At 41.8% G+C, this 11,048-nt stretch overlaps 2 protein-coding genes across 2 annotated transcripts; one reads left to right on the top strand and one right to left on the bottom strand.

Annotated features, from left to right (window-relative positions):
• Positions 1 to 826: 826 nt before the first annotated feature.
• On the bottom strand, positions 827 to 5,029 carry traip (TRAF-interacting protein). The gene is made up of 16 exons (XM_080025985.1): positions 4,891 to 5,029; positions 4,559 to 4,680; positions 4,421 to 4,478; positions 4,244 to 4,327; positions 4,011 to 4,050; positions 3,805 to 3,932; positions 3,582 to 3,676; positions 2,881 to 2,994; positions 2,667 to 2,754; positions 2,493 to 2,582; positions 2,306 to 2,394; positions 2,059 to 2,214; positions 1,873 to 1,918; positions 1,688 to 1,792; positions 1,553 to 1,603; positions 827 to 1,305 (listed from the first exon to the last, which is right to left on the bottom strand). The coding sequence occupies exons 2-16, from the start codon at positions 4,654 to 4,656 to the stop codon at positions 1,198 to 1,200; spliced, it is 1,350 nt and encodes a 449-aa protein (XP_079882111.1). The 5' UTR covers positions 4,657 to 4,680; positions 4,891 to 5,029; the 3' UTR covers positions 827 to 1,197.
• A 670-nt stretch (positions 5,030 to 5,699) lies between these two features.
• Positions 5,700 to 11,028, top strand: mon1a (MON1 secretory trafficking family member A). Its single transcript, XM_080025727.1, has 6 exons — positions 5,700 to 5,811; positions 6,284 to 6,435; positions 7,920 to 8,303; positions 8,685 to 9,450; positions 9,552 to 9,699; positions 9,967 to 11,028. Exons 2-6 carry the CDS (start codon positions 6,312 to 6,314, stop codon positions 10,105 to 10,107), a joined length of 1,563 nt encoding a protein of 520 aa, XP_079881853.1. The 5' UTR covers positions 5,700 to 5,811; positions 6,284 to 6,311; the 3' UTR covers positions 10,108 to 11,028.
• The last annotated feature ends 20 nt before the right edge of the window (positions 11,029 to 11,048 follow it).

Here is an 11,048-nt window from a genome sequence, read left to right as displayed (position 1 = left end):
CTAATCTAACAAAAACTTTTATTGAAGTCAGAGTTATTTATGATAGTATTGTGATACAAGCTGCTTTTCCACATGTGAACTATAAATTCATGGGTGCAAACAGGATACTACTGATTGTGAACAGGATACCTATGTTCTGCCTGGCACTTTTAATTCTCCACAGTGCAAAACAATGTTTGGCATTTCCCTATATTGTTAAGTCAAAAATATCAAGCAATCTCCATGAAGGCCAGCCTGTTAAGCAACATGCAAAAAAATCGGAGACAGGGTCCTGTTAAGTTTGTGCATGAAAAAGCTTGCCAGAAAGCGTCATATAATCCATATTTCATTGATTTTGTGCCATGAAAGATCCTATATCAAGTTTCCAATTCTGCAAACTTATCATTCATTTAATCAGGTCACTTCAACAAAGGTCCCTTACTGGCCAGTAGTATATGATTTGCAGTGTACTCTTTGTTACTTGATGACAATGTACAACTCAGGTTTTACTGAAGGTGTTTGTAATAACGTTCTTCTCTTCTGTACTGGCACAGCCTGTTCACTAAGGATTCAGCAGTGACCACATGCAGTCCCGTCTCATCATCACAGTGCAGGAGGGCTGTGTGAGAAACCACTGTTTATACTGCCCTCTGCAGGAGGGCACACCTCAGTTAAATGCTTGTGAGTAAAAGCACAGCCAAGAGGGAATTGTTTGTAGACCCCACACAAAACTTAATAAAAAAAAATGGTTTATTATTTGAGTTGGTTTACATCAGGCAAGACCATTGAAAGTAAAAACAATGCCTACAGTGTCATCCACATAAAGGTGTTTAAAGAGATGGTTTTTAAATAAGTGATGGGAAAAATAATTATTCTTCTGAGCACAATAGATGCAGCAGTTTGTCACACACACACACACACGCACACAGACCCACATAACAACAGCAAGAACAGAAGGCTCGTCAGCATAGTCTCCTAATACGAGTCCATTGTGTGTTCAAGTCAACACACACACACATAATAACAAAAATTTACAGCTGGTTGTGCTGATGTCACCAAAAGCTCAGCATCTGTTGTCCGACAGAGTCCTGTTTAGTGCCAAGTGCCAGAAACCACTGCCAGGCTGGTTCTCTGTACTCCAGCAGCAAAAACCTGCTATGTCCCACTCGCCGTCCTGACCTTTGACCCCACACATCCAGGCAAGGAGAGGGTCAGCATTTACTCCAGGAAGCTGTCCAGTGTCAGGCAAGCCGAGATCTTGGGTGGAGGCCTGGTTACATTTTTCCTTTTAGCTTTCATCAGCGGGCGAATCTCTGATAGAGGAGACTGCAGTGGATTGCTTGGTCAAGGAATTAATGTATGTAGGTCGAATTTATGTTTTGTATTATTTTTTTTAGATATCAATATTTGTTTGGGAATTTGGACTTCTTCAATAACAAAATTAAAATGTCCAAAATAAGGATTATCCAAATGCAATATGGGTCAAGATGAATAGTCACCAGTTGAAAAAAGCTCTACAATCAAATCAGATTAACAAACCTCACATGTTCCACATGACAGGAAAAAAGGATACAGGCTGGAAGAATTTAGTTCGACCTCCCATACCGTCATAACCAGATCGTATCTGAAAAGAGAAACAGTCTCTTTCATCAAAAGCACTTAATAAGAACGACAAACATTAAAACATGGTTGGTTGTGGTGTACGTACAGCTCCAGGTTTCCTCTGAGGGTCCAACATGCTGCCGAACGCCTTCTTTCTGAAAAGAATGGAGTTCCTCAAAAAAGGATCCATGGGCCCATCCTCATCCCGAGCCTGGGGTAAGAAAATATACTTAGGGAAATGTACACACCGTTAGAGAGTAGACCTTGTTGAGTGACATTTAAAAAATGTACCTTGCTTAGATATGAACTTTTCTCGCCGTGTTTGGAGACAGACGACCTGTAGATGAAGATAAAGCATTTTTTTTTTACAAGTATTTTACAAAGTTCTTTGGTATAGACACACTTTAACAAAATTTAAAAACATTTAAGAACATAAAAAAAAAAAATAATTCCATCAATAAACCATGTTAAACTTACGCTGGAGGGTCAAGTCGCATCTTCTTGGACGGGACCTTTGTGGGTTTCTTGGCAACATCGTCTGGCGTAGTGATGTCATAGGTCATGTTGAGGTCAATGTCCTCGCTGCCTGCAGGCTGGTGGAAGCGCGGCTGCTTCAGGTCCATTGGAGCTGGGCTGATAAGATGGAGAGAGAGAGAACTAATCAGTAAATCCCACATAAGTTTTATGATTCCATAAAAGACCAGTCAAAGCGTCTGACACAAACCTTTCAAAGACGAGCCGACTGAGGGCTTCGTTCGTCCTTGTCGGCGTGCTCAGAGTCCTCTGAAGGAACTCTACTTTCTTCTTCAGACTCTAGAAAATAAATTCAAAAAACATGCAGGAATCGGAATCATAACCATGAAATCCTCCTGATATTGAAAGTAAACGCACATTGGGTGGGTTTGCCTTACAGAGATCTCTTTGTCAGCATTGGCCAGATCTTTCTGCAAAGACTTCATCTCCTCTTTGGTCTGCATCACCTCAATGGAAGCTTTGTGCAACTGAAATGACAAAAATAAATTTAGAAACCACATGTTCAAGAATAGATACCTCTGCACCTGAATGTGGTGACAAGGTAAAATTACCTTGTTGTTTGCAGTGAGCACTTCCCTCTTTAGCCTCTCAGACATGTCATTGTTAGACTTCAGGCTTCCTTTTAGATTATCGTACTCTCTAAAATGAAGAATGGAGGAGATTAATTCAGCAGGGAAATGCAATCATAAGGATTGACACTCTAAATTATGTACTACAGTGTGAAGACGATCTAAGTGATCGATTAAAAGCTCTTGGGCTCCTTACTTCTTCAGAGAGATGCAGTAGATGGAGAGCTGCTCCACTGCCGCCTGGCTGATCCCCATGTCTGTGATCATGGACTCAACCTCTGCCCTCTGGCCCTGCAACAACACGTCCAGACTGGGCCCAAAACAGAAGCAGCATTAGTGCATGCATCTCACCAGTATGGCTATATTTCACAATGAAATAAGGCAAAGTACTAAAACATACATTTTATAATAATAATACAGAACTTTATTTGTATAGCACCTTTCAAAACAAAGTTACAATGTGCCTAAAACTGGACTAAATACTATTATTACTGACATTCATGGTATCTTTACTGAATGTATTCGACTATTCCAGCTCAAGGAAACAAATAATGTATGCACCTTCATGCCTTGCTCTTTATCCAAATTATTTTAACTCATTGTTCCTACCCCCCTTAAAATAAAGTCCACATTTAATTTATGGCTTTGTATGCTCATACACATACCTCAAACACCACCACACTGTAAATATTGAGGTATTGAAGAGTATTGAAAACACTTTTCACATTTGCAGAACAGTGGTTAAAGATGGAGTCAGCGATTCTGGAGAATATTTGTTGTCAAAATCAGTGAATTTCTCCTCATGATCCTCTTCCTGTCTGTACTGTGGGTGCGTTAAAAATAAATATCCACTGCACAGCCTGGGCTCTGTGAACAGGGATGTTGCTACCACAATACCTCTCAAAGGTTTTCATTTTGGTCCTGAGTCTCCGAGCCTCGTCCTTGGCAGCCTGAGTTTCATTATGTTGCATCTCCAGGTATGTCATCTGTTTCTGCGGGAAACAAAAAATACAAATATATAAATAAATAAAAAAGGCATTACAGAGACACAATACCAGTTGTGAGTCAGCAGCAGAAGATGGTTTTAAATAATAGAGGAGAGAGAGAGACAGCAGCTTACTCTGAGGGCAGAGCAGAGCATCTCCTTTTCCATAAGCTCTTTCTTCGTGCTGTCCAGGTCTCTCCTCTGCTTGTCCACCGTCTCCTTCAAATTGTCCACCATCTTGTGCTTGTCCCGCCAGTCTCGCTCTACAAATTCATCAGACATGATAAACCAGCACCTGCTTTTAACAAATGAAGAATCACAACATAGTCACATTTACTCACCTTTAGTGCTTACAAGTACCCTCATTCGATCCAGCTCGTTCTAAGGAACAGAGAGACAGACACACACTGAGAACTGAACATGTGGCAAATCTAGATGATGCCATGGCAACAAGGACAACCTGTACAGTCTGACCATAATACTATCTCTGACACAAATAGATTCACATCTTAGGACTCATCTCTTCCCCAAAAAACAACACTCATATATTATTCTGATCTTCTACGTTTGGTACCTGCAAGCTTTCTGGGTCCACCGGGGCCTCCTCCTCTCCACCAATGTCAAAGTACAGCTTGCTGATAATGTGTCTGGTGCTGACCTACACATAGAGCACAGCAGTATTGAAATTGACATCTTCAAAGTCTGGGCTAGTAGCAGTTTGTTTTTTTGGATAGATGTCATATTGCTGTACCTGTTTCCTACATTGTGGACAGGTTTTCGTGGGGGCCGTCTGAAACCACTGCAGCAGGCTATGAAGAAAGTGAGACAGTTAGCGGTGTGTCAGGGATGTGAGCGTTGTTGGAGTTCTGACTTTTCTACATCACGTTACCATTCATAGTGGAAAGTGTGTCCGCAGTGGATGGCTGCAACATCTCTGGAATGATCGAAGAAATCCGAGCAAATTGTGCAATATGCTCGGATAGGCATCTTACTGTCGCAACAAGGATCACCCTGCAATGAAGAGTGAGTAAACCCGTATTACTAACGTACAAACAGTGCTTGAGTCTACGCTACTTTTGCATAGCCGTGTAGGAAGGGTGTGATGTAAGTGTTAGACAAACACGTTACTAGTGCAGGGCCAGTTGACATTAAGCCGAGTTATGCTAACGCTAGTTAGCTGTGGTTGACCTTAGCTGTCGTATAAACAGTTGCCATACTTACAAAAACAATACGTTACGTGAGGACGCAGTCCTTCCTAATTAAATTAAGCATCCAATTTCTTGGGTGGAATATGATATTTTAGTTGTACTCTTCTATTAGACAGAACTATTCTTCAACTAACACAACACAAGGGGTCCCTATCGCAGCAACTCCGTTTCCGTTTCCCCGCTGTACGTTCAAAACAAGTCCCGCCCCTATGATGCATTCAAGTGATATTTGTAAACAGGGGACACATTTTTTATCAATTCTACACCATATTTGTGCCTGAAACTTTACAGTTTATTTAATTACTATTGGGCTTTTAAAATGTGAAAACAGCTTTAAATAAAACTAATACAATTATATATATATATATTTATTTTTATTTTTTACACCGAGAGCAGTTTCAGGCCTATAAAGAAATGTGAAAGAGAATTAATGTTCATGGTTTTCGGTCTTTCCTCAGTTATTGGTGCAATCTTGAAAGATACTTATTTATTTTCCTATAGCCAAGAGGTTCCCGTATTGTACCAGTCATAACGACTATTTGACACGTATTAATAATTCAGTTAATAACTTTTTCTTATGTCTAGCAAGCCTATCTGTGTGATGTCTGAAGTACTATAAAAGCACTATCAGGATGACATAAGGAACTAAACTGCATTACTGCACAAATAACATAGAATTTGGGGGTGCAGTAGATGCTACCTGGGCCTATCAGACAAGTATTTAAAAATTAACATATTTTTCCCCCCAATCAAAGCATGTTTACTACTCCGGAATCATGCTCTGGGGGAGGACTTCATATCCCACAATTCCTACTTCCGCAACCTAGCAGGGCTAGCAAGGAGAAGTACTCCTGCCTGTTAGCTGGTTGCACTTAATGTGATCAGCGAGTTTTTGAGCACATCATTCAAATGCAGACAGCTCCGGAAATGAAAGGTAATAATATGGAAATAATTGAAAGTGTCGTGAGAGCTCTTCGTCCGAATGAAGGCTGTGAAAGAAAACACAGCTAGCCTAACTGTAGATGCTCCTGATTTACTGCTAAAGTTAGCTGTCAAAGTAGCTTTTGTAGTTTTCAGGCTGTGAAACAAGAACAGAGATAGTAGCCTACAAATATAAAGAAAGGAGGGTGTAAATACGAAGAAGAAAATGTTATAACGTCACTAACTATTGGGATAATTTCCCCACTGTCAATCCTACCTTCCATTGAACAAGAAGGAAATTCAGCATTGTAATGGAAGTTTGTCTGAAAAGGGCTACTCAAGTCAGACCATAACATTTTAATGACTTACGCACTGGTGATTACGTCACAATAGTAGTACACCATAACCAGCATTGATCTTTAATCTCAGCCAAGAAGCTGTTGATCTTTGGCCCCATCTGTCTGTGTGTGTGTGTGTGCTTCCAGGTGTGTGTCCCTGCCACAAGTAGCAGTGATGGATGGAGAGGCCCAAAGGGCGACTGCGTCCTGGGAGAATGGTACTCTGGCTCCTGCAGAAAACCTTCGCTCGCAGAGGACGGACAGCCCCACACCAGGCCTGGTGGAGGGGACTGAACCAGGTGAGGATGCACCTTTCTTTCTAGGTCCATGGGCTGCACACTGTCAGCATGCAACTCAAGCTTCATGTACTCGTTTCAAAGACAATTTTTATTAGTATATGTAAAACTGTCTGGACATCTTTAGGCTTGGATAAGTAAATTAATGAGTAAAAGTAAGTATAGGTCTCATGACGTCTTGTGGCCCGTCCCTCATGGGGTTGTATTACAAAACAGTCAAACTGCTTACAGTGTACAAGTACGTTACAGTATACGGTTACGTTTACAGTGCATTACACCAGTGTCTTCCATACAAAGAAACAGCTTCTGGTTAAGGTGGTCATGCATCAGTATATTGATAAGTAGAGATCCACTGTCCCAAATCATGAGTAATAACTCCTCTGCAAAGTATCATAGTGATGTTATTAAACTGTTTGTTATTTTCTCATTTGGACACACAAGATAAGATAAGAAAAACTTTATTGTCTGTCATTAGTGACAGCATTTCGTCTTTGACAGGCTCAGATCACACTGCAAAATTAAAAACAGTGCCAAAGGAGGACTGAATGGAGTGGGATATGTTGCAATATGTGTGACTTTTCAGTGTAGTGATGGCAGTGGGGAAGGGATGATATACTTTTTTTTGCATGCCATCAGGACTTTGTAAGGTCGACTTAATTGCAGCAGGCGACACTGCATAATATTGATTTTATACTGAAACATAATCTCACCATGTACCAAAAACAGCTCAGCACAGTGATACTTTTCTGTAACTTCCCTCATTGGTGAAAAAACCATCAGAAAACTTCCTTGTGACCAGCTGTTCCTAGGCAACACAAAAACTACAAAGACTTATTGTGAAATTTCTGTTAGATATTCTGCGTTTGAGAGAGAGCATGAGCTTGCACATCCTCTTTGTGCAAATAAACGTTTTTAACATATGATCACAATTTTGTGTCTTCGGCACAGCACCATGCCAACAGCGTAAGAGGCACGCCACTATATTATGTCCAAAGTACTGTATAATACAGAACTCTCCTGACTAAAGTCTGTGTTTTTGTCAAGTGTCATGGTGAAATCATGTTGGCAGCAGCGCAGGTCTGTCACATCCTGCTTGAATGAATCCATCTGTGACGGATAAACACTGGACATAAACACAACATTTTTGCAATGTTGTGGCGATGACTCATTATCAGACTTGTCCTATTTCTCTGCTACTTTCTCTTTTCCTACATTATATCAACTGGGACTCTTAATGTGGCTGCTCTGAAAAGCCATAGACCAATACTTGTTTCATTGTCACTAATAAGATGTTTATTACCATGATACATTTTCTGTTATTGATGGCTTATTCTGGGCTTAGGAAGGTAACACCATTCAGTGTCCTTAACTGGGCTAGCCCAACAGATGTATAACAACAACAACAAACAGCTCCCAAGAGGGCTATATTGTTTTACAGGCTTACATGCATCAAACTGACAAGCATGTATCCCTTAACATTATTGCAGGTGCCGGTCAGCAGAGCGCTATGTTCGTCCACTCGCAGTCTTTCGAGGATCTGACGGCTGAGGCTGAGGGAGAGGATGAACTGGACACATCATCAGGAGAGTGTGCAGAGGAGCTCAAGGCGCTGGTGGTGGGAGAGAAAAGCCCAGAGGAACAACAACAACACAACAACGACATTTCATCTGACAGTGGGACCAAGGAGGAGGACGTGAACAGCGAGACCTGGAGGAGCCACAGGAAACACGTCTTTGTGCTGAGCGAGGCCGGGAAGCCCATCTACACCCGCTACGGCACGGAGGAGGCTCTGTCCAGCACCATGGGCGTCATGATGGCCCTGGTCTCCTTCATAGAGGCCGACAAGAACATCATTCGCTCCATCCATGCCGGTCAGAATCCATTTTATCTCTGTCTCTCTTTGAAAATAATTGGGTTCTAAATATAAGTGCTGCTTTTTATGAAATACGTTAAAGGTGGAGGCGGCGATTGTTGAGAAGGAAAATCATTTTGTTTCAGTCAAAATCAGTGAAGTGATCTAAAAAAAAAAATCCAGGGTTAATACACAGCCTAGGCTCTGTAAAAGAACATGTTGCTAGCTACGGTGGACCCCCTTTTGTTTGCATATCCTTTGTTTACATACCAGTTTACAGGGCCTGGTAAAAAAAAATCTGGTTTTCATATATCCTATTAACACTAGATTACAACAAGCGTTTCCAAAATCCAACTTGCTCCACCTTTTAACTCTGCGAACCACATTTTTCTTTTATCAGATGGCTGTAAAGTGGTGTTCCTGGCCCGGAGCCCCCTAGTCTTGGTGGGCGTGTCTCGGAGCTGTCAGTCGGACAAGGAGCTGCTGCGAGAGCTCCAGTACATCTACTACCAGATCGTCAGCCTGCTCACGCTCACCCAGCTCAACCACATCTTCCAGCTCAAGCAGGGCTACGACCTGCGCCGCCTGCTGGCCGGCTCTGAGTACCTCACCGACAGCCTGCTGACCCGGCTGGACCGAGACCCAGGCCTTCTGCTCAGCGCCGTCACCTGCCTGCCTCTGGCCAGCTCCGCCAGGGACGTGGTCTCCTCCAGCCTCCAAGCCGCCAAAGCCAAAAACCTGGTCTTCTCCATCCTATTGGCTGGGGACCGTCTTATTACTCTGGTGAGGAAAAAGGACCAGTTCCTGCACCACATAGACTTACACCTGGTATTCAACCTGGTGGGCTCCTCCTCGTCCTTCAGAGAGGGCGAAGGCTGGACGCCCATCTGTCTGCCAAAGTTCAACACAGCGGGGTTTTTCCACGCTCACATCTCCTACCTGGAGCCCAAGTCGGAGCTCTGCCTCATCCTGGTCTCAACAGACAGAGAGGACTTTTTTAACATGTCCGACTGCAAGCGGCGCTTCCTGGAAAGGCTGAGCAAGCGCAGCGCCTACCCAGCCCTGAAGGAGGCGCTCAAGTGTCCCAGCTATTCCCTAGAGCAGGTGGGCATCCCGGAGCTCAGGCACTTCCTGTACAAATCAAAGAGCTCAGGACTCTATACCAGGTGGGAGAGATGATTCTGAGTTATCATTTTTTGTTTTTCATTAGGAAATAAACATAAACAAGCAAAATCATTTTTTCTTTAATTCTGTTTTTTTTTTTCAGCCCAGAGTTTCCTGTCGTGTACCAGTCTGATGAGGAGCAGGAGAGGCTGATGGGACTGTACCAGGACCTCCACAGCAGCTTGCATCATCCAACCAGACCTCTGCGCTCCTTTTACCGCTGTAGTGAAACTGAGAACCTGCTGGCATGGGTAAGGCTGCCATTGTGACATGACATGCTTTTGGTGTTTACAGTATCTCGGAGACTGAGTTATGCACTTTGTATGTAAGCATTTTGTGTTTGAAGGTAAGAACTTAGCAAGTCAGCTTGTCTGTTAGTTTTACATAACAAAACTGTATTGTGAATAGTGACCCAAAGCAATAATGAAATACTGAGCAGCCTTGTCACACTTCTCATTTAGTATTTAGAATAAATATATTTAAAAAATAAATAAAAATGTTTTCCTTCTTTTCTGCAGGTGACGAGTGGCTTTGAGCTGTACCTGTGCTTCAGTCCTCTTGGGACCAAGGCCATGGCTGTCTCTGCTGTCAACAAACTGCTGAAGTGGATCAGGAAGGAGGAAGATCGCCTCTTCATCCTCAGTCCTCTGACATACTGAGCCCCTCAGTGTGTTCCCATGAACGCCACTAATAGCCTGGTGCTAATAGCAGCTGTGGATAATGCGCAGTAACCAGTCCAGTGTTGGCAATCATTGTCAGGGCTATGCTTTAACGCACAATCGAGGCTGATTAAAAGCGGTATTTTATCTGGCTAGATTTTTTAATAACTTAACATGTTTGTGTAACATCAACAGATGGAAGCAGCGTCAGTATCATAGATGACACAAAACGTTGGTGTTTTTCTGCTGCTGACGTTAGAAATAAATGATTTTTTTTAGGCTACTATAAAATACCTATAATGCCTCTCAGGATATGAACAATGCTCTCTTATGTTTTTTTAAATGCTATGAGCACAGTTCTTAAACTCAAGAACAAAATTACAATTTAAAAACTGGAATTTTCTGAAGACCTGCAATCGAATGTAATCTTTTGTCAAAATATGGTTTAATAATACCATTCCCGATATATCTTCTCTTTACTTGATGACCAACAACTGTAATTTATTTTCATTTTACCTCTATAGACTTTTGCAAAAGGCAACTCAAGACGAACATGTGCATTAACCCTGTTTACAGCTGTCATTTGATTGTGTTATGTATTGTTAAATGTTAGAATACTTATGTTCATTAATCTTCCCAGTGTCCATTAGAATTTTATTTTGGACAGTTGTCTATCCCTTTACCACTGTATGCATATTAATTTAGAAAAGTATTGTGTGCCATTTTACCTGCTTGGGTTTCATGGGCTCCTGCTTTGCCTAAACAATCCAACATTGCCACCTATGCCTTCACTAATCATGCCTTAACTAACAGCCATTTTGCAAAGCCAATATAACACTGTAACACTGCAGGTTTATGTTTCTATTTGTTTCTATTCCACAATTATTATATAAAAAAAATGGCTAATAATAAAAAAGACTCCCCATCAGATTCTGTGTCTT

This window comes from Ammodytes marinus (assembly GCF_949987685.1).
Source record: "Ammodytes marinus genome assembly, chromosome: 4".
Taxonomy (NCBI): domain Eukaryota; kingdom Metazoa; phylum Chordata; class Actinopteri; order Uranoscopiformes; family Ammodytidae; genus Ammodytes; species Ammodytes marinus.
The sequence above is the reverse complement of the archived record's forward strand: the minus strand, read 5'-3'. Positions and strand labels throughout refer to the sequence as shown.